We start from the raw sequence: 24542 nt of genomic DNA on the forward strand, positions 1-24542 counted from the left end.
TTATTTGTGTATCTCCAGTACCGAAATGAAATTCAAGGGTGGTAACAATATCAGAAGCAAAATTCACCGAAGACTATCCATACTTAACAAAATTTATATTCCTTCAGTGTTTGTGCTCTATAGTACTGTCCTTCTATTTACACCGTGTTGCTACAAAGTAGTGATAGATATAGCACTTGGTAACAATGGGCCGCTCAGGTTACATGCGACACGCACACGCACGATAAGATATCTCAGAAAACAATGGAAATCATGTATCGATAGTGTGAACAATGGGTTCCCATGTTTCAATAACATGCGCCGCCAGGATAAGGTAACGGTTAACTCAGGTAAACAATGGGAACTCACGTGTCGATAGTGTTTGATGGGCACCTGGTTGCACATTTAATGACACTTAATAACACGCAATGACGTTTAATAACACGCAATGACATGTAATAACACGCAAATGACATTTAATAACACACAATAACATCCGATGACTTTTAATAGCATTTTCCGATCGGGTTGACGTCACGATCAGTCCGTCACCTACGCTGGTTGCCGCGTCAGAGCGCCAGGTAGGTTTCCGACCATGTGTAGTTTTGGTTTCGGTTTGAAGTTCCCACCAAGCGCCCTCTAGTTTTCAAGCTTTGGCCGTCTGTAGTTTCGGTTTCGTTTGAAAAAACAAATGGATGTCGGGGCCCGCCACCTAGGTTGGTTGCCGCGCTAGAGCGCCAGCTAGGTTGATTTCTGACCATGTGTAGTTTTGGTTTCGGTTTGAAATTCCCACCAAGCGCCCCATAATTTTCAAGCTTTGGCCGTCTGTAGTTTCGGTTTCGGTTTTAACAAAATGGATGTCGGGACCCGACGCCAAGGTTGGTTCCGTATAGTTTATGACCATGTGTAGTTTTAGTTTCGGTTTGGAATTCCTAGGTTTTGAATGGTTGCAGAAGCCCCCTTGTTTCAAGCTTTAGACCGTCTGTAGTTTCGGTTTCGGTTTGAAAAATGCATGGCGCGTGACAGCATGATTTTTTTCCCCATGCCACTGTGATAAGTACGCCCAAATAATGATGTATGTCGGAGACCAGACAACAGTGTATATATTCCTTTTTTATTTTAGCACATTATTTTTCTACTCTTTTATTTAACTACCGAAGGACATGTTACAAATTACCAGATTCTTGTTTGGCATCATCCTTGTACAAAAGCAATCTGCAAAACAAATGAAAACGAAACATCCTGTGAATGCTTTTCTCAATCAGAACAAAGTGTGGGACGGCTAAGATCTTGATCGGGTGCAAAGAGTCGGCTAACGTTTCCATTTTCCGATATGTCTCTCATACTGTGTCGTGCATTTGCGTTGGAGTACGGCCTTAGACATGCCACACGCTAAAGCAAATAACCCGCTGACAATACTCTCAACAATCACTATAAAGTAGAGGTGTTCTATAGACATGCATTTCCAAACTTGTGTTGCTCATTGTGACAACAGTAAGCAACGAATCGAGAAGCAGCGCATGACCGCGTATTGTGGTTACCAGCTGTGATGGTTTCGAAATAAAAATAACCAAAATGGCATAAGGGCGAGGGGTACACTCACATCTTGCATGACGAACTAGCGCTGGGAACGGGACAGAGAGAAGAGGGTCGTCCATGGAGGTTCGTTCACATCACCGGACTCAGTCTTCGACAGCTAGCTTATAAGACCCTTGATTTTTGTTTATTTCAAGGGAAGGGGGGATCACGTGAATGCATCGTGGACAGCTTCTCCTTTCGCAGGAGCAGCATGTGAAATGCGATACCTCTTGCCGACACGCTCTTCTTTCTTCTTCTTTTTGTATGATAACACAAGCCGCGAAACACTGTGACGGAGACACCCGTCTGGCTTTTTCCAAGTGCTCTTTGGAACGCCAACCTCACAAAAACATTATCGTCCTCGCAAGATGTGTTTTCGACTGCTGCACAAAGTAAATAGAGTTATATATGTGACAGTTGAATGAAATCGGTGCTTGATAGTGTACGTCAGTAAGACGCTGTCGCTTTGTAGCACGTTGCATGATCTCGAAGCGAGTGGAATACTAAAACGGTTTCACTCATTCTTACGTGACCGTTAGATTAGTAAAACGAAGGATGTACCTTGAAACGAAAGAAAAAAAAAAGGAATCGACTGTATGAAGCGCGGAATACATTTCCTTTGGAGATTGCCAGATGACTTGATTTCGACGATTATTCGCTAATCGCTAGAACTTCAAACAGCACAATATTCGTCTCAACTTGAAATGGTTCCATAAAATGTGTCCTCTTGACTGCTGTTAAACTAATTTTAATAGGTCCTTTCGAGCAAGGTATGCTTTCTGATTAGGCGGAGGTATCCAGTTTGGCTCTCACGTTTAACCATAACTTCTTCATTTTAATATCGAACACTTTTTCCTTGAAGTGCATTTAGCTTCTCGTAAGGAGAGCAAAATGGTATCAGCCGAAAATTGTCTAATGGTTCACGGCGCTCGATATGGTCATCGAGTTCAATGAATGTGGATACATGAGATGCTGAAACTCTCACAAATGAATTTCTGCATGCTCTTCAATCATCGTTGATCCAAACGATGCAAATCCTACCAGATATGAACACAAGGTGTCAAATAGAACTCTGTTAGCGTCCCGATATGTATGCGGCTGACATATGGGTGATAGTGAGTATAATAGGGAAAAATGGTTAAACATATAACCAGACCGCGATCTGTAAATATATGATAGTCTACATTTCAGCAGGTTAGGTTTAGTAGGTTCTCCCGTCATCTCTATGTTGTCGATCTATAAGAAAGCATTCAATTAGGTCCAAATTACGATCTTTATCAATTGATAGATTCGAAATGATAGCTTTCCAACTCAATGTCGAATAATTATCTTGGATGATATAACATAAGATATTGGTTGGCGTGCCTTATCCATCCTGGGGGTGTGCTAGCTGTTCACTTCATCGATTTCTAATAGCATATAATAATTGATTCCTTACACATACCTACTTGCGAATCGTTCACATGTTGCTACATGTTGGTACATATAGCTACATTTGATTATCACGAATATGGAATACTTAATTCTCTTGTGAGTGTCTGTATAGCTTGAAATGGGATAGTATCTATTCTTTACATGTGTTGTCTAGAATGTCTTATAGAAATGGTTTGCCCGCGTGTGGACATTGAGTCTATCCACCATGTCCCCTGTTAATGTATGATTTCTATCGTTTCTTGCGTTAACTATTTACAATTATTGCTAAGATTGGTTGCAGGTGGATCTATCCCTGTCTCTCGAGAAAAAGATGGAGGTTACATATTTGAGTATCAGATGTCCTATAATAAAAAAATGAATTTGATTTGATTGTCATCGTGTGGATTGAAAACATCTTATTGAAGCTAAAAGCCGTGTCCCTGATGTAAAATAATTATCGCTGGCTTTGATTTCATTCTTCAGATAGAAACATAGTGGTCGTGGTTTGTCGTTTTCATAGACTGCTTGAGTCTCACTCCTCTGCCTCTGTCGATTTCTTGGTGACTGCCTAATATGCTGTGAGAGACTTGTTCTGGGCGGTCGGTTTCTATCATAAAGAATAGTTATTTCTAGCATTGATTTTTTATTTTTTTTAGATATTAAGTTGTGGTATAGAAAATTCACTGATTGGTCTGCTGACCTCTGGGGATTGATTCCTCTGTCGTAGAATAATTACAGTTAGCTCTGATTTTATTCCCTAGATGTGACAAAAAAGTGTGGTGTAGATAACAAAATATTTTTACTCATGCTTTACTTGTGCTTACCGTCATGTCATACGATGCCAAATAAAGTTTAACTTGATACATTCGAATTGGTAACTGAGTCTTAATAGTTAGCCTGGATGACCTGATGCAACATCGAATCGATATTGTAAGGAATGGGAGTATGCAACGTACATAACTCTACAATTTCTATAATATCTAGGGAATATAATCAGAACTATGAAAACGACAGTCTATGACAACGACAAACCACGACCACTATGTTTCTATCTGAAGAATGAAATCAAAGCCAGCGATAATTATTTTACATCAGGGACACGACTTTTAGCTTCAATAAGATGTTTTCAATCCATACGATGACAATCAAATCAAATTCATTTTTTTATTATAGGACATCTGATACTCAAATATGTAACCTCCATCTTTTTCTCGAAAGACAGGGATAGATCCACCTGCAACCAATCTTAGCAATAATTGTAAATAGTTAACGCAAGAAACGATAGAAATCATACATTAACAGGGGACATGGTGGATAGACTCAATGTCCACACGCGGGCAAACCATTTCTAGAAGACATTCTAGACAACACATGTAAAGAATAGATAGTATTCCATTTTCAAGCTATACAGACACTCACAAGAGAATTAAGTATTCCATATTCGTGATAATCAAATGTAGCTATATGTACCAACATGTAGCAACATGTGAACGATTCGCAAGTAGGTATGTGTAAGGAATCAATTATTATATGCTATTAGAAATCGATGAAGTGAACAGCTAGCACACCCCCAGGATGGATAAGGCACGCCAACCAATATCTTATGTTATATCATCCAAGATAATTATTCGACATTGAGTTGGAAAGCTATCATTTCGAATCTATCAATTGATAAAGATCATAATTTGGACCTAATTGAATGCTTTCTTATAGATCGACAACATAGAGATGAGGGGAGAACCTACTAAACCTAACCTGCTGAAATGTATATTTACAGATCGCGGTCTGGTTATATGTTTAACCATTTTTTTCCCTATTATACTCCCACTATCACACATATGTCAGCCGCATACATATCGGGACGCTAACAGAGTTCTATTTGACACCTTGTGTTCATATCTGGTAGGATTTGCATCGTTTGGATCAACGATGATTGAAGAGCAGAAATTCATTTGTGAGAGTTTCAGCATCTCATGTATCCACATTCATTGAACTCGATGACCATATCAAGCGCCGTGAACCATTAGACAATTTTCGGCTGATACCATTTTGCTCTCCTTACGAGAAGCTATATGCACTTCAAGGAAAAAGTGTTCGATATTAAAATGAAGAAGTTATGGTTAAACGTGAGAGCCAAACTGGATACCTCCGCCTAATCAGAAAGCATACCTTGCTCGAAAGGACCTATTAAAATTAGTTGAACAGCAGTCAAGAGGACACATTTTATGGAACCATTTCAAGTTGAGACGAATATTGTGCTGTTTGAAGTTCTAGCGATTAGCGAATAATCGTCGAAATCAAGTCATCTGGGAATCTCCAAAGGAAATGTATTCCGCGCTTCATACAGTCGATTCCTTTTTTTTTCTTTCGTTTCAAGGTACATCCTTCGTTTTACTAATCTAACGGTCACGTAAGAATGAGTGAAACCGTTTTAGTATTCCACTCGCTTCGAGATCATGCAACTTGCTACAAAGCGACAGCGTCTTATTGACGTACACTATCAAGCACCGATTTCATTCAACTGTCACATATATAACTCTATTTACTTTGTGCAGCAGTCGAAAACACATCTTGCGAGGACGATAATGTTTTTGTGCGGTTGGCGTTCCCAAAGAGCACTTGGAAAAAGCCAGACGGGTGTCTCCGCCACAGTGTTTCGCGGCTTGTGTTATCATACAAAAAGAAGAAGAAAGAAGAGCGTGTCGGCAAGAGGGGTATCGCATTTCACATGCTGCTCCTGCGAAAGGAGAAGCTGTCCACGATGCATTCACGTGATCCCCCCTTCCCTTGAAATAAAACAAAAATCAAGGGTCTTATAAGCTAGCTGTCGAAGACTGAGTCCGGTGATTGTGAACGAACCTCCATGGACGACCCTCTTCTCTCTGTCCCGTTCCCAGCGCTAGTTCGTCATGCAAGATGTGAGTGTACCCCTCGCCCTTATGCCATTTTGGTTATTTTTATTTCGAAACCATCACAGCTGGTAACCACAATACGCGGTCATGCGCTGTTTCTCGATTGGTTGCTTACTGTTGTCACAATGAGCAACACAAGTTTGGAAATGCATGTCTATAGAACACCTCTACTTTATAGTGATTGTTGAGAGTATTGTCAGCGGGTTATTTGCTTTAGCGTGTGGCATGTCTAAAGGCCGTACTCCAACGCAAATGCACGACACAGTATGAGAGACATATCGGAAAATGGAAACGTTAGCCGACTCTTTGCACCCGATCAAGATCTTAGCCGTCCCACACTTTGTTCTGATTGAGAAAAGCATTCACAGGATGTTTCGTTTTCATTTGTTTTGCAGATTGCTTTTGTACAAGGATGATGCCAAAAAAGAATCTGGTAATTTGTAACATGTCCTTCGGTAGTTAAATAAAAGAGTAGAAAAATAATGTGCTAAAATAAAAAAGGAATATATACACTGTTGTCTGGTCTCCGACATACATCATTATTTGGGCGTACTTATCACAGTGGCATGGGGAAAAAAAATCATGCTGTCACGCGCCATGCATTTTTCAAACCGAAACCGAAACTACAGACGGTCTAAAGCTTGAAACAAGGGGGCTTCTGCAACCATTCAAAACCTAGGAATTCCAAACCGAAACTAAAAGTACACATGGTCATAAACTATACGGGAACCAACCTTGGCGTCGGGTCCCGACATCCATTTTGTTAAAACCGAAACCGAAACTACAGACGGCCAAAGCTTGAAAATTATGGGGCGCTTGGTGGGAATTTCAAACCGAAACCAAAACTACACATGGTCAGAAACCAACCTAGCTGGCGCTCTAGCGCGGCAACCAACCTAGGTGGCGGGCCCCGACATCCATTTGTTTTTTCAAACGAAACCGAAACTACAGACGGCCAAAGCTTGAAAACTAGAGGGCGCTTGGTGGGAATTTCAAACCGAAACCAAAACTACACATGGTCGGAAACCTACCTGGCGCTCTGACGCGGCAACCAGCGTAGGTGACGGACTGATCGTGACGTCAACCCGATCGGAAAATGCTATTAAATGTCATCGGATGTTATTGCGTCTTATTAAATGTCATTTGCGTGTTATTACATGTCATTGCGTGTTATTAAGTGTCATTAAATGTGCAACCAGGTGCCCATCAAACACTATCGACACGTGAGTTCCCATTGCTTACCTGAGTTAACCGTTACCTTATCCTGGCGGCGCATGTTATTGAAACCTGGGAACCCATTGTTCACACTATCGATACATGATTTCCATTGTTTTCTGAGATATCTTATCGTGCGTGTGCGTGTCGCATGTAACGTGAGCGGCCCATTGTTACCAAGTGCTATATCTATCACTACTCTACAAGGTCCGCACCGTAACGACGTGAACAGACGGAACGGTAACTCTTCTCAAGCAAACAGAAACCGAAACCAGCATTCAAGTTATCTCGGGGACGAAAATAGAAACGATAATTCGAGTTATTGATGTTCCCTAAACGTAAACGTAATCGAAAAAGTTAGCATTTTCTGTGGCTGCAACCTCGGTTAGAGGAGAGTACAGGTTACGTATGTTAGCTTCGGTCAGGTCGGGTTAGGTGAGGTTAGGTGGGGTAAGGTCAGGGGAGGTAAGGTACATAGCCAGGCTAACCTGTTGCATCTCCTCTTTATAACGACGCTGAGTATCTTGTCGTTCTCTCCCGATCCGGTGCTCCATCTCCTGAAATCAGTAAGACTTATAGGACGACATATAACCTTAGTAGCGGTACCTAACAACTAGACCTACCCGGTTGTACTCCCGGATCATTTTACGAGACCGTTTGCAGTTGTCGTAGGAGCGATTGAGATCCTGGAAAGGTACAAATCCGGTATTACATAGGCATGTGTTGTCTCTTATGAGTAAGAAATCGCGTATCGTGTGTAACCGCGACTAAAGTGTGCGATGTGTGTTAGCCTTGAAGCCTCTACTCAGTCTCATAATTGCAAACAGTTCTGCAGGTTTCTCCGTCTACCATGAGAAAAAGTTCCTAGCGCTGAACATGAGGCGCGTTCTGAGGCTGGAACACATAGAAAGGACAAATACAGCTGGCTAACATTTTCAGTGACTTCATTATTTCTTGCTACCGCTCACGTTTTATATATACTATACACACTCGCAAGCGCAATGGGTCTTTAAGCTTGGGTTTCGCCAACGCTGGTTAACTTGAGACCGAGATCAAAGAAGGTTTCTATAAGTTGAAGTTAACACACAATGTCCTTTCACAAAGGTTACAGTGGCGCGCAGGCTTGTCTCGAACGCCGGAGCGCGTGTCACCGGGCGTTGATAGACAGCTGGTTAACGAGATCGGGATGATCTGCAATCGCCTTGAGGAGAGTATCGGTACACACAATGGACGCGTTCAGCGCACCCCACCGTTTACCTGACGCGTCCGTTGTGCGTACCGACCCTCCCTTTCGACGGGATAGTGGATCATCCCAATCTTGATGACACACGCTTCGCTGTTCGAGGTAAGTCTGCGTTCCAGTGTAGTTAGTGACTTGACGTATGTTTCTGTGACACTAAGTGTCTTCGATTGGGCTGCACTTTTTGAACTGGTGCAAGTAATGCAACTTCTGCCGTTCGATTCGGCGAAGGTGCACCCCCCCCCCCCCAGCCTTTGCAATACACTTTCTCATTCGATTCTAAAAAGTGCCGTAGGAGTGCAGCACGAGTGCAGGAAAATGTTGCACCTCCTCATACCACTGTGCAGCGTCCCGTGCAACTCAGTAGCAGACGACAATATGGCTGTTGCGTAAAATAAAGCACTGAAAAGAAAACTAGCTTCACGTTCTTTTTTGAATTTCAGTATCCCTATTCTAATTTTTTAAGCCTTGTGGTGAACTTCCGTGTTTTCGCTTTTCCGCGTTAATTCCTTATCCGGTTTCTGAATGTACTTGAAGCTTGAAGTGTGTCGTCTGACTATTTTGTCACCAAATCAAACGGTTCTCCATCATGGAATTCACCGCTCAAGTTGCCTGAGTGTTAAAATCTGTTCGGCCTGCGCTCGACGACGATGGAAATGATATTTTCCGACATGTGTGTCTGCGACGTTCTCATAATACAGTGGTACTCGGCTCCTGTCCAACCGCACCTCGCATAACACCTTAAGGCCAGTTCCCACACATAGCGCTTTGCTATATATCATTAGAAAATTGCGCTATATGTTCCTCCTCGTATTGCTACGAACCGCTATAAAAGCGCTCTTGTCGAAGTAGAGCCCCGGTCAACTTTCTAGCGCTATATTGAGCGGTGAGTCTGCGTTAACCAAATGTGAACTTCTTTCAGCCGTGACGTCGCGGAAGCTGGGGTTTGTTTTGCCTCCGATCACTTGAAGCAACAAGACGGGAATGCGACGACGACGACGACGATGTGAAGATGGCCACGAGTTTCATCTGCCAATTCATGGGTGTTTGTTTACTATAGCCTGGTATCGCGATCAGTGTATCGAAAGTGCCATCCCCCTTCATGCTGCGGATCCCCGACGCTGACAGCTAGCAATCACGGTAGCACCGGTGCATCACGTCGCAGAGAGACATCCCGTGACCCCAGCAGGATAGCGCTATGTGCTCGGTTGTATGTGAGAACGGCAAACGAAAAAACAGCACTAGGTTTGGAGCGCTATTTTCTAGCCCTATAGAGCGAAACGCTATATGTGGGAACTCGCCATTACGCGCCGCGATCGAGGGTGGACGTTGTCTCTCGTCTTCCTCTTCCTCACTACTGGAGTTTGCGAGCTGTAAGGCGCTGGGCAAGGGGTCGCTCATTGTTGAAAAATTGTCGAAATTAATCTTCAAACGGCGCGCTTCTAACCGCGCAGCAGACGACAGACTGCACGGAGCCATCTCTCCTATTCGATTCAGCTTTGGTGCAACTTGCACTAGGGCTGCACTGACGTACACTTCCGGTCGCTCGCCTTACACTCGCGCCCTGCACTTTTTTCTGAACCGAAGGCACTTAATTACTCCCTTTAGTAAAGAAGATTTGAGGTTAAATTCAAGTTAATGGACCGTTGATCTTGGTTCAGTTGTTGGTGAAATCCGGCATAAGTGTTCAAGACGTATGATGGGCAAAAAAAAAGAAAAGAACATACACTTAGCTCTACTAGCAACGAGGATTTATTGACAGAAATCATGCCATATTATTTAAAGGGCGTGAACGGAGCCCTCAATACCCGAAAACTTGTTGGAACTACTCAGTGAATGCAGGTCATAGTTCATGTGTTCAAAACGCAAGTCAGGAGCCTAAGTGTTATGTTCACCAAAAATATTCATTTCCTTGTGCAGGTGTTACACTACGGTCGCCTGTAATGGCCTAAAAGGGCTCAATCCCTGGGACAAAAACGTCCATTTTAACAGTCATCAACATGAATATCCTTCACAGGAACTGAAGTAAAAATGCTGACAGTGCCACGGTACAGTCCCGAGCTGTAAACGTGGGAAGCGTTTAGGTACAGCAGAAATTACTTTGGGTGATAGGCTGCACATACGTTTCACATTTTAGGAGACACACTTTGATTACGAGATTGCAGTAGGGTATCGCCCTGACTATGAAACTCACCGATTATGGTCATCAAACAAAGTCGTCGTTGTTCAGGTTTCGTAACACTATATCAGGGATAACCAAATGGCCATTTACACCGTGAACGGTTCAAGAGGTTCATGTCATGTTTCGATGAAGACGTTCGCGGATTGTGAGACCGATGATGCACTGCTTAAGCTGCATAACAAGATGAAGGGACAAGACAACACACAACACTGCGTGTTACCGTACACATGTAAAAAATATATCACATATGATTGGATAGTTTCCACATAATTTCCACATTGGATAGTACCACATAAAACCTGAGTTGACAAGTGCAGTCCTCGAAATTACAGGCCTGCCACGATTACTTAGTTGATGGATTATCGAACTCTACTATACAGGTGTTCCCAATGCATGATAAATATCCACGTTCTAAATGTTCCACAGCGCGTCACGCCAATCTCCTCAGACGTGCCATTACGAATCCGAAACGTGACCATAAGTTTGTGCTACCTAATCTCATGCAGTACTCCTCTTTCATTACCTGATTGCTGCTAATTACGCCTAGCGTATATTGGTGAACGTGATGATCAGTTCCACCACTACCACTACCACCGAACATGGTGCTGTCCTTTATATCTGTGTCACCACAACACCATTTATCAAAGACACGAATTAAGACGAAAGGAAAAAAAATACAGATTGACATTTCGCCTCTGCGCCATTGATAAATAGAGAACGTACAGAGAAACATGCAATACAGATGTTTCTGTGCAGAATGTAGTGTTTTCTCTGATTTGGTGATTTTCTGTAGAAAAGCTGTTAGAGGCAGCACTGATTTGCAGGCGGGTTATGCAGCCAGTTAAACATCCTGTGCGAGAGCGCATGTAACTACTGGGCGACTAGTCACCTAAGATTCACGAATTATTTTATTAATTCGATGTTAATTTCGTGAAAATGAGAGATTGTAAAATTGCGACCAGTCGTTACTTAAGTCCACCTTCTGTTATAAAAAGCTTGAAACAAGAACGTAGTAGCTACACACTTCCCGAGCGGAAAGCAACAATGAGATGATGTAACGACGATGACTGAGCTTCTTGTCCAGGGCGGATACTCTGCTCTATCGCTGGCGGTAATGTTGTGAAATATAAATAAGACGTCTGAGAGTGAGGACCGATGTCCAACGACGTCTCTCGGGCTATGAAGGCTATGAACGTTATTTCTTCTTCTTTTTTTTGTCCATATTGCAAAAATCAGATAGCCTTTGACTTATGTGAACCACATGAGCGCCTACACCAATCTGTCCAATCGCGCTAGAGCACGTCGCGCCCAACGCGAATGCGCGGCGTTCTTTTTGCACTTGACTAGTGCGTACTTCTAGTTTCGTCATAACTCAAAGCACATGCTGGTTTTAGAATTTTTCGGGAAAGCAGGTGGGTTTAAGTAACCAGTGGCTCCCATTTTGGTATATCGCATTTTCTCGAAAACATCTAATTTGTAAGTTTTGTTAATTTCAGGTACTTCGTCGTCGTGCAAGAGCTGCATGCGCTTTCACGCACTAATACTTTCCTAGTTGAGTAACGCGCCCGCAATAATTGTATCAGTGCAACCCTAATAACTTTTATGAAAAAAGAAAAGAAAGAACACAGCCTGCAAGTCTCTGCATTGTGCACGACCTTGTGTATGTCCCTGGCAGGCGAACGTAGGGTATTATGTGGTACAGCACCTTTACAAGCTGTTCCCGAAGTTGTCTGTCGTGATTTCCCATCTTCTGTTCCTTCTCGAACTGTGACAAGCACTCTTTCATCACTTTCTGATGTTGCTCGTCGATATCAGTGTCAGATTCGGAATCAGAATTCCCGAGGACGATCTGTAAGAGCATTTATGTAATGAAATGATGGAGCCTATCGTAATTCCTCGCTGCGGGAATATGTCGGCATGTCGGTTGCGACACGTCATCCTAGGTTATCCATGTCATCCTAGGTTATCGCAGATAAACGTAAAAATACACTTCTCTGCGCTGATGTCAACTTGCATTGAAAGTTTCACAGCAAACAGGGTAATAGAAGCGTAGAAAATGGGCACTGCGAATACCGACACTCATGGGGCTCTGACATCACAGACCTCGCCATCGCGAGTCACGTCGCGCGAGAAGTCGCGGGATTACGTCTGCCACTGGGAATGGGCGCAACCCTAGAGCTCTGGCGCCAGACGACTTCGCTCGGGAGTTTGTCCGAGGGCTCTTATCTCGCTAAGACCGACATGCAGGTGATTAATTCTTTTTACTCAGTATTGTGGCAGGCAGTACACTGCGTCCATGACCAAATGAACCACATATATGGAAGTGTTCCAACCCCAAGCTGCATAATGTACTGGAAGTCGAGTGCAGCAGAGGTGGACGGTATGTGTCTTATCAATGTTATTTAGTGTCAGGAGTCTGTTCAAGACCTTCCACCTACCCGTCCACTCGTATTGCACTCGACTTTCAGTGCATTGTGCTGCATGGGACCCCTTGAACAAAATATGATACGGGGCGTTTATTTTTATTCGTTACATGATCAGGCTCGTGCAGATGACGTGACGCGCAGCCTTTTAGCGCCGTGATGTCACGTGACATCGCAAAAGATGGAGATACGTCACAGGCGTCTTACTGGGGGCCGAATTAGGCAACAGCGTGTGTTTTTACAATTTCCTCTCGTAAGTGCAGGCTTACCGCAACAAGTCATGGCATGCCCGCCTATTCTGACTCCGCTAAGGCAATATGTTTTCCAATATCACGTGTTCAAATGTGACGTCACTGCACAAGCCTGATTTTGATCGAAAAGCTGGCAGAGCAAAATAGATGCCGTTTTTGCAGTTTACGTATATGGACATTGTCTAGAAGAAAACATGTAGCTACGGGATCATTCCTTGCGTAGGATTAACTGATTAACTAGTATTAACCTACTCTTTACTTAGGCGATTTCGCGCATGAGCGAGATATTCCGGGAAAACGGGAGATATTCCTCATTGAAAGAAGTTTTATGCTTTAGAAACCTTTAAACGTGCACGTGTGTTGAAACATCGATCGCTGAATTTCGCTATGCAGATGAGCCCAAACAAGAAATACGCACATTCCCCGTGCAGAAATGGCGTGTCCTTTCTTTTATCTGCATATGAGACCGGTCGATCTGGTCAACATATTGTCTTTTACACCTATCAGCTCCATCGCGCCAATGCACCTGACGCTCCCACCTGGTGGTCTCCCAATGTTCTTTTTTTTTCTCTCTCCCTCTTTGTAAATTTTATTCTGCACTGACAGTGCACCGCACAGCGAAGATATTCTGTATGGTGACTCCCACTGAATAGTTTGAAGAATGGGGTTTCCATACGCGTTAAATACCGCCTCATTGCTCCTTTAATACGTCCGTTGAGTGAGGATAGAGTGATCAAAAGGCATCTGCTTTAGGTGCATAGGATCGGTAAGCTAGGGTGCTCGAGGTCGTTATCCCGAGCACAATAATTACAAAAGGCCCTTTAGTGGCAAACGCCCGTTCGTGACACTTTAAAATGTGGATTGAGAATACCTTTAGGGCGATATTGTTTTAAATGGTTGACAGAAATATGTTCCGGTGAGAGAAATATGTCAATAAGTGACTTACCCATTCCATGGAGGTTTCATATTTTTTGACAATTTCCTCCATGATTCGCGTGTTGTGGACAAATGCAGTCGCCTGTGAATAGAATGAATACTGAATATAATTTCTGCCAGGTTATCAAAATGCGTCGGATATAGGGAGTACAAGGAAAAATTGTAATTCGTTGAATTCATTTATTCTGCTCGACATGTGAGAGGCAAGCTCCCCTCAAAAATCACGTCGCTTGTATTCGATTCTGCACTACAAAAATCATGTGTAGTCAAACCTACGTTGAAGACGGACATGGGTGTAGGGAGCTCCTTCTCGTTGAAGACGGTGAAATAAGTCTGAAATATCAGAACAAAGTTGCACAGTCATTTTCCCCAGTGACATCCAAAAGCACACAACTCAATATAAATACGTCGTAATATTTTAACAGTGTGCTCGACAGACCATAATGAAGAATGTTTGACAAACACGTCAGCAGATAACGATTTTTTCGACCTATGTGAAATAAAGGCATGCATTCGTACGTACGTACACACATACCTGCATGCATACATACATACATATATGCACACACACACACACACACACACATACACACATGCACGCGTGGATACATACATGCATTCATACAGCCCCTGTACCAAAAACCTCCAACTACACGCGCATACAGTACGCGACAAGAGTTTACCGAACACGCTTCGGCGCATTTATTATTTTATTTTTATTTTTTATTTATTAATACTGTAAGCCAATATGTGGCCCAAACAGGAGTGGCATACATGTTTGACACATACTCAACAATGGACAACTAAACAGAGCTCAGTAAATTGACCCATCAAAACACGATCATACACTATATCTATTAAATCTACTTTTTATCAACACCAGAAGGCATTCTATAAGGAACAAAAATAAAATTGCTCCACGTTACTTATAAAAGTAGCTGACTCGAAACCACTTCCGGGCAATGAATTTCAATCTTCTATCGTTCGAGGAAAGAAACTATATTTAAATGCATTAGTTATTGCAAAAATTCGTGCTAGCATTTGTTCCCGCTGACTGTGTCGTGTTCTTCTCAACAAGGACGGTTTCAGAGAATTTGGTCTTCCTCAGCGTGACACTCTAGAAGCGATTCGGACCGCACGGACTTACAGACAAATGCCTATGTAGCCGAGTCACCTGTTTGCAAAGTTGGAACCGCCCCATTAGCTGCTAGCGTGTCACTCTGAGGGAGGAATGCGCTGGAGCATGTTCCGTAAACTTTCGTCCAGCACTGTACAGCTTGGGACAAAAGTTCACGGAACGCCGGGGTGTCACGTATCTCCATCGGAGTGACACCCTGGAAGCAAACAGGAGCGGCCACACATACTGGGAGATGGATAGGATAGCCGGTCACCCGTTTCTTATTCGATCTCTTCCTGATATCTAGTAGGGGGCCGCTCCGATGAGGAAATACGCCAGTGCCGTGTTCGGTAAACTTTTGTCCCAAGCTGTACATACATACATGCATTCATACAGCCCCTGTGCCAAAAACCTTCAACTACACCCACATACAGTGCGCGACAAGAGTTTACCGAACACGCTTCGGCGCATTTCTTCCTCAGAGTGACACTCTAGAAGCGAATGGGACCGTACGGACTTACAGACAAATGCCTATGTAGCCGAGTCACCTGTTTGCAAAGTTGGAACGGTCCCATTAGCTGCTAGCGTGTCACTCTGAGGGAGGAATGCGCCGGAGCCTGTTCCGTAAACTTTCGTCCAGCACTGTACATACATACATGCATGCATAAATACATACATATATAGCTGCATTTACCTCTCCACCCAGCCCTCCTACAGGGCGATCAGCCTTGATTGTCATTTTTAAGGAATCACAACATTTTAGAGATTTGGCTGCCTAGCAGCTATATACCCTTATACACGTTTTTTACCACATCAGATCATGGTTTGTGGCATTTTTTTCAAAGCATACTGTTTTTGCATACTCATTTGATCTTTAACTAGTCATAATTTTTATCACAGTTTTGGCGTACGATAGCTTTAGTAGCTTGCGCGCCATAAAACCTCAATCATCATCATGACACACATAGACGCATAAATACAGCAATACATACATACGCACGCACGCACAGAAACAAACGAACGAAAACGAATAAATTGTCACGATGTCTTTCTTCTATGACCGCACGACTCTGCAATGTACAACGGACAGAGCTCACCTGAAACATGGACACGAGCTCCTTGCACGTGACAATTCTTCCGTTGATCTTTTTCGGAATTAGCCTTTCACGTGAAAGAAGGCAAGACACGAGGTTCTTCAAGTGATACTTGAAATCTCCAGATATATCTGTGAACGAAGATTGGCATCGTCAGGTATTTATGCACTCGAGCGTGTAGTTTTCGTTGGAAAACAGTGTACAGGTAGGAACGGCGTTCAAGCCAATGAGCGATGTATGGCAGAGGAATTCCTCCAGTTCCACTGAAAGTGGAGCGACTGGGAAATGGCGCCTATATGAGCGATACATCTGACATGTCAGATTATTAAAGCGTTAAACGCAAAGGCGATGCACAACTGGGTGTTCGCCTTCACAGATTCGTTCGGAAGACTATACTCATGTTTAAGCAGAACAAGACTCTATGTTCCTTCTGTGCTTGCTTGCTTCCTTCCGTACCTGACAGCAAGTCGTGAAGGACATGCTGTCAAGTTGGAGGGCTGGACTTGTTGGGTAGACATGACGACAAAAGCGTGTCCGATGTCGCCTCTGTGCATCTCGCTCGCCGCTTTTCGCCAACGAGGTGCTGTGCTGACGCAGATGTTTACGTACGTACATACGTATCTCCCCTTTGCCTTCTGCTCTCCAAAATGTGCTCATATCACGGTATCAAGTGAACACCTCTTCGCATTCGCGAGTCCTGATACATTGCTTTAGAAATGTCACGGTTTCCCTGCATTCTTGTTGTGTTAATTGAATCGCAAAATTCCGCTCGTGTTAGTTAGCGATAACTGTTCTGGCATGAAATTTAGCAGTAAGGAAATTGTCACAAAACGGAACACCGTTCCACAGTATAATTGATCAGATGTTAGGAAAAACGCATTACAAAGTCAGCCTGCGAAGCGGTCGTTGTTCATAGTCATTGCGTAACTGCCTGAATCACTCCGTCACCGATTCGGAAGCACACATTCCGCATAAAACAGCGTCTTAAAATGAGCTTCGTCCTACAGGTATGAAGGCCAAATTCCATATTGCATGTGAATCGCTGTCGACATAGCGAACAGGCTTGATTGGGACGGTTTGCCCGGATCTCGTAATTCTGCCAACACGTTACTGAGTTGGCTTACTGAGCTCAAGATGGCGGATTCGATCCCCGCCGAGGTCGGTTGCAACGTGGGGAAGGTGAACATTGCTTCCAGGACCGTGTGTCGGAGTGTGTGACTTTAAAACTAGTGTGCGCTTTTACCACTGTTTTCATCCTACCACATCCTACATACTCCACTGATCTTCGAAAGTTGAATGTACAGGAATCTTACCACGAAGTTTTCCGTCGAATTTCGTGTTCTCCACCGCGTCACCAGGTCTAGGCATAAGGAAACATTTCACTTCGCTGAAGCTGTTTCGGATGTTTTCACGTAGTTCGGATACTTCATTTTGCAGTGTGGGGTCCCTTTGAAGGAAAGGCTGAAGCAGCGCTTCTCCTCCTTCCAGTCCGAACGACTTCTCTCCGGGATATTGCCAGTCACGAATGAGAAACAGGAGCTTCTGGAACACTTCTTTGTCCCGGCCGCCAGCACTTCTAGCCATGCTAGCATACTCCGTAAACAGCTGTCAGAAGGGGAAAAAATCGATTACTGGTGACTCAGACCAGGTAGACCTTTTTCTCGTCTTTTCTCTTCTTTTTTCCCTTTCTTTTTGTCATATGACTCCACAAGACATACGTATCATTCACCTGAAATACTTGTTTGCCCCAAGGCAGGGTCGTTCTCTGACTCAGGCACATCAAATATTGCCCTTATATGTGCCTGAACATCACGCATCGGTGCTGCGTTCCTATCTGCTGCATATATTACAGTTTCTTTGTAGAAACAGAGCAACAGAAAAATGTTCCGCACATCCCTTTGAGAGCAGCCCTACGTTTCGGAGCCAATTGGACGCATTCTTTAGGTGCGGTTACAGCCTAGAGTACGCTACTGTTTTATAACCAGAGCTCTTTGTTGTCATGGTCTTCATGTAACCGATACGAGCATGCATTCGTTCGCGAGATAGTTAGTCGGAGGCGTACTGAACACAGGATCGCGGGTCCGAACTCTGCCGGCGGCGGTAGCGGTACGGGGGAGGTGGAGGTCCGTCTATAGCAGACTTTGTCGGAGGTCCCAGGGGCACGATAAAGAACCCCTGCTAGCCAAAATCATCCGCAGATCTACCCTGCGTCAGCTATAGCATGTAGCCACACCAGTGATCTCATCTCACGTGTAAAATCTGCTCCTGGCTGCATTCCTTTTATGGCTATTATTTCGACATTCCATACCCTGTGGAGCCTGGATAGTGTTAGCGTGTAAGCAAAAGGATTGCTTCTATGAGACCAGCTCATTGTGGTCTAAGACAAGCCTAAAAAGAATATCTCTAGAAAGCTGGTCAGAAATTGAATCGAATGGACTGCGGTGCGCCAGCCACACATATCTATTAGCCACCGAAAAGTACCAATCACTTCACGGTTCCGATCACAGGGTTCACATATGCTAAATAATTCTAAGTATAGTCTTACAAACGAACTCCCCCTCATAGCACGCTCCTATCCCATCCTGCATGACATCGTTCTGGCCTGTGATATGTTGAAAACAGCAATGTTTCCCAACATGGCAATTGCAACCTGGACCCATATTGGACCAGTATTGGGAACCGATTTTGACAAGCCAGTAAACTAAATTTCGCAGCCTAGTGTTTTCAGCATTTGGAGTTGTTCTGACCAGGATCCATATATGAAGCCTCCTTTGTATAGATATACGTCACTCGATTCTTTGATATACAGGGTGTCTTTTTTTTATACGGATTTTTCCTTAAATACCTATAAGGGGTAGAGACATCCTGTTTCAACTTCTATCATCTCTGGGCCGACGGACGTTCTCGACCATCGGTTGCACAACCGACGAATGAGTAATTACCGAAAAACTTTTAAATTATAAAACCTACGAAGTTTTCCCAATGAGAACATCTGATCGCTTCGATCACCTGATAACGCAGCCGTTTTCAGAACAAAAATTCCGTGAGATAGAACGTAGAAGAAAAAAAATCATGATTGAACACCTTGTTTTTTCGTTATTTTGTTCACTGCGCATCTCACGAGACGCGTCTTCCCTTCACTCTCAATGTGAGAGGGTGAAGGAGCACAGTTGCGCCTCATGCGTCGAAGATGAGCTTTAACTTGCGGAAACAAAACAAAAACAAATCTATCGGGTGGCGCTATCGGAACTGCCCTTTCCGGGTGGCATTTCTTGTTTTCTGTTAATCTTTTTCCAGGACGCAAGAGGCGATAGTGTGCTGTTTCACCCTCTCACATTAGCCACGTGCCCATCTGAGGACTGTCGTGGAACCGGTGGCAGTGGCTAGAAGCCGTGTGACCACCGTAGGATTAATGAGTTTTGCATTTCGTTCAGGAAAAAATACAAAAAGAACTGTCACAACACTCATTTACGGTATTGTTCCCTCGGGTAAAAGCGATTTATTCACTTTTTTTATCGCTTTCATAAGTACAGATGACAAAATCAACAGCTTATAATGCCTATCATGCCGTTTTTAGTGCCTAAGTCAGCGTCTTTAGCGCGTTTTACAGGCGCCTAAGATTGTTTTTGCCTACAAATCCAGGCTTGCGAACGTGACCGCGACATTTCGCTGTAATAACCAGTTTTGGATATAAGACAAGAATTCAATAGCCACATGCGTGGCTGGTACCCACCTTCAGGTGTTCCAAGTCGGATTGGGTTATTTGTTTGGTCAGGTTGTACACTTGGACAGAACTCAGTAGCACGCTCATTGAGAAAACTGTGACATTTCCTTCCATCGTGGACCTGCTGTCGAATGAACCTTCCGTGTCCATCAGAACGACAGCCACGAGTCCGTGTTGTCGTGTCTTGATTTTGAAAACTTTTCCCCACAGCTGGATACCAGTCGTCTCTCTTTCGCTGCCGTACTTCCAAGAAAAGCCCGTCAAGGGTATATTCTCCTCGTCCATCCAATCTGATCGGTCTGACGACATATCTAGGTGCTTCAGGTACCTGTGACGTCAGAGAAAACAAATAAGCACGCAGTGGTGTAACAACCATAAGCTGAAGTCGCTCATACAAGCCACGATACAAAAAAAGAAATGCAAGTCAGTAAATTGTACACGACGATATCTCCAGAGGCGGTCTACATGCTCTCTAATTGTACCCTTTTCGAAATTTAATATGTAACTCGGTCAAACATTAGGCGGAGGAAAAGCGTTCATTCCTAGCCAACAAGTGCGTTCCCTCTGTACAAGGAAAATTGGTACGAATTTTAGTAGAACACACAATGCGCATACACGCATACATTAAAGTTTGTATTGTTCATATGTTTACTTAATATACATAACCGTGCTGTCGCATAGAATTACGACAGAGTACCCACTTCCGGCTGTTACACAGATAAATGGTTTGTCTCACACAGTATCAATCACTGTTTAGCGAAAACCATGCGGGAAACCGGCTAAGGTCGGCATTTAGCTTGAGTGGGTGAAGGAAGTTCTGTATTGTCTCCAACAACGAAGTAATCAATTTATATTATAATATTCATTATTGTATGATATTCTCGATATTAGATGAAATAGGCTCTTCCGCAGTCCACAATCCAAATGTTAGTTCACAGTCTGAGAATAGGATTAATACAGCTTCAGCAGACGCATTGTGTGAATCGTGCAAACGATAATCGGCTCTTGTTAGATGAGAACGCATATTTGTGTTGGAACAGTTGTATCTCTTTCACCAGGTTCTTACATCAAGTTGCGTGAGGTTGAGCAGCATAATTTAGTATCGGCATTGCAACGCACTGGAATCTGCTCGATTTGAAGTCACCCCGCAGAAATGCGCATGCGCGACTTCATGAGACAACACTGTAAACGTCACGAGGGCGGAGGGGGCGCCCTATCCTTTTGGCATGCAAGGCTGGGCAACGGCTTTGTGGCCTTCTGTTGGTTGTTATTTTCGCTTCCGCGTCATCACCCCATAGTGAACGGCATAGGTCATGTGAACCAATGAGAGCTCATCTGCAGAAGCGATGGTCCTGAAAGTGACATCAGTCCTCCATGCTAAGGTCCTCCAGCTCCCCCGTCTCCTTCTGCACGATTGATAACGCCCTATAACCATATCAACATGTATGTACCTGATGCAGAAGCCGAGAAGGAAGGACTTTCCGAGTCGGAAGCCCCCTGCGACTGACAATACCACCACAGGGAGGTCTGCAACATCGCTGTTGGTGAGAAGACGTAGCAAATTCTCGTCCCGGAGTTCAAAGTTATTGGCGTCTTTGTGGGGACGCACGACGACCGGACATGCAGCGGAGCCCAATTGGTCCTGCAAAGGAGCATATGCCATATTCGTTTTTGGTCATTTTTATTCCGTGTTAGCGCCGCGAAGCAACTGTGGTTGTGAGCGGAATACAGATGTGGACAGATACAGAGTACGTCAGGAAGCAGTGTGGGAAAGGGGGTTAGTATGCGTCCTGGGTCGACTTCAAAGGGAAGTGTGGTGACATTCGTCTGGAATTTCTTCGGAAAGCTCAAGGAAAACCTTAGACAACACAAACAGTGGCCAGATTCGAGCACACCACCTCCCCGGGTCTTCCGTACGGCCTTGGCTGCGACCGGAGAGAGAGGCGCCTTAACCCACTGGGCCATGCCGCTGGTTTGTATTCGCTATCACAAATATACCATTTTACACGTATCACCTCCCAATAGCCGATATGTCACCTTTCGTCAGAGCTCTACCGTATTTTTCTGGTTTTCTGTGTAACCAATCATCCTTCTCTGCCTTGTTCCTTCATGTGTCCCAAGCCTACACAAGACGTCATCAGACATACTGCGGGGTTGCTTTAGTGTCCTCTTCCGTAGAAATTTCGACCACTTCGCTTGTTGGCTGTCAGCACAATGTGACCTCTAGATGTCGCTACACTGAACCTATCGTCAGAGCCGTATATTAAAAGGAAGTCTGGCCATTAATGGGTCATGCCTATACCTGAAGCTCCACCCACTTTTTCAGCTTTCTGACCAATGAAGTCTTGAAATATGGGGCGCTATCAATCAACCTATCCTCACTATTTGTCCCCCTATCCAACATGGGCAGCGCCATTTTGGGTGGCAAGTGGATTGGATGGGATTGAAATGGATACTTCTCGCAATCTGCAAAAGTAGTGGATTGTTGGTGCAAATTTGATGAGCGCCACCTAGGGAGCGTAAGGCACGTCGGGAGTTGTCGTCTGCTTGCGTCGTTGCACCGCTGCCGGCAGAACCACCTGCTGGGACACATTCTGTCGTCGGAATGATTTTTAAACAAATCTGAACACTTGGAGTATAAAAGGCAAGAATGTTTATATCCATGAAATCCAGCAATTAAATATAAGATTGTACAACACAGTGCCGTTTTTGTTATGATTTCGTTGTGATCGCCGCGATCGCCGTGTTCACTAGGCCTAACATCGGCGACAAAACGTATTATTTTCGATTAGACATCGACGGATGAGCGTAAGTTGAAACTGATTTCCGAGAAACGTATATGACAATGTGCATTTGCAGTGTAAAATCAGAGTAGTCTGTGAAAAAAATTTGTCACGAAATCCCCGCTTCACTATGTTTGCTTTCGACGCCATTTTGGGTGGCAGTATGGTGTCATGGCGACCCCCTTGCTAAAAAGCAAACCAATCAGAGGAGCGAGACTGTGATTGACAGGTCGAGCCTCTTTTTGTGACTCCTCCCAACGGCCAGACTCCCTTTTAATATACGGCTCTGCCTATCGTTGGTTTATTATGCTGTTATTCGCACTTTGATCCAAACAGTTGCTTGGGTTAGCACATTATTGACTTTAATTAAGAGCATACTTGTCCTAAAGCGTGAAGCTACACCTCTGGCTGGTTTCGGATGGAATGGCCCACTAGTGCTTCTCCACTTTATGTGGCTGATATACCTACAGTGCAACATATGTGCGAAAATATCTAGACTGTGTTTGGCAACCTGCGTAAGCTAGGTTAACCTTTCTTATACCAGAAATTATTCACTTGCGGCACAAACATCTTAAGGAAAGTCTGTGGTACATTTGGAGGAGCGATGACTATGGGGATATATCGTGTTGCGTCTGCAATATGTTTTAGTATCCCTGTTCAAAATGGCACGATGCTCGGTTCATCTACTCCGAACAATAAAGTTGGAGAGTATGAGATGTGCTATCGGCACTCTGACAAACGTTTTCTTTTATTATTATAATTTATTGATGGGGGAAACTAGCTCCGTAGTTAATTTATACGAGGGGTGTTCAAGCCAAACCGGGACATTATTTCTCCTGAGTTTACAAATGACTCGCGCTACTTCTTTTTAACCATTTTCACACGCGACCGGCCTCCGCTTTCACCACGTGGTGGTCCACAGTTTGTGCAAAACAGAAGACACGCGCACGACAAGATGGCCGACAACGAGGTGAGCGCGCACATCGAACAGCGAATTGTCATGAAGTTTCGCGTGAATGAAGGCGTAAAGTCATCTGAAATTTACAGAAGACTTCAGCCTCGGTATGGCCACGATACAGTTAGCCGCAGCAAAGCGTTTGAGTGGTGCAAGCGGTTCCGACACGGCCGTACATCAGTGCAGGACGATCACGGCCGGGGCGGCTCAGAGCACAGTGTCAAGGTTCCTGAGGACATTCAACTTGTGGAGCACGTGATCTTCAAGGTCCGACGGATAACATGTCTAGAACTGGCTCGAAAGACGGACCTTTCTGTGGGAACGTTGAATGCTATCATTCATGAGCACCTCCAGTTCCGGAAAATTAGTGCCCGTTTTGTCCAGAGGCAACTCTCCGTGTTTGATCGGCAGAGAAGACTGGAAACCTTCCAAGTGCTAAGGTACCGGTTCGACACTGAAGGACAGCCGTTCCTTGATCGGATCATCACGTGCGATGAAACGTGGGTGCACCATTTCACTACTGAGTCTAAACGGGCATGAAAACAATGAAAACATCCGGTCTCGCCAGCTTCCAAGGAGTTCCGAAGCACCCCGTCTGCGGGTAAGGTCATGGATACGGTTTTCTGGGATAAGGCTGGCGTTGTTCATGTTGATTTTCTGCCCAGTGGTACCACTATCAATAGTGCATATTACTGCGAGGTTTTCAGAGATGTGCTTAAGGCGTTGAAGCAAAAGCGGCC

At 44.1% G+C, this 24542-nt stretch overlaps 1 protein-coding gene across 1 annotated transcript in view; it reads right to left on the reverse strand.

Annotated features, from left to right (window-relative positions):
• Positions 1-1097: 1097 nt before the first annotated feature.
• LOC135373951 (atlastin-2-like) overlaps positions 1098-24542 on the reverse strand; it is a 99413-nt gene continuing 75968 nt past the window's right edge. Inside the window, exons 12-21 of the mRNA XM_064606984.1 lie at positions 21516-21706; positions 20074-20392; positions 17654-17945; positions 16344-16471; positions 14406-14462; positions 14140-14211; positions 12225-12368; positions 7721-7783; positions 7586-7654; positions 1098-1194 (exon numbers count right to left, since the gene is read on the reverse strand). Coding sequence (XP_064463054.1) covers positions 1174-1194; positions 7586-7654; positions 7721-7783; positions 12225-12368; positions 14140-14211; positions 14406-14462; positions 16344-16471; positions 17654-17945; positions 20074-20392; positions 21516-21706 — 1356 coding nt within the window. The 3' untranslated portion in view covers positions 1098-1173. The remainder of the gene's footprint in view (positions 1195-7585; positions 7655-7720; positions 7784-12224; positions 12369-14139; positions 14212-14405; positions 14463-16343; positions 16472-17653; positions 17946-20073; positions 20393-21515; positions 21707-24542) is intronic.

The sequence above is a fragment of the Ornithodoros turicata genome, unplaced genomic scaffold, assembly GCF_037126465.1.
Source record: "Ornithodoros turicata isolate Travis unplaced genomic scaffold, ASM3712646v1 Chromosome36, whole genome shotgun sequence".
In the NCBI taxonomy this organism is placed as follows: domain Eukaryota; kingdom Metazoa; phylum Arthropoda; class Arachnida; order Ixodida; family Argasidae; genus Ornithodoros; species Ornithodoros turicata.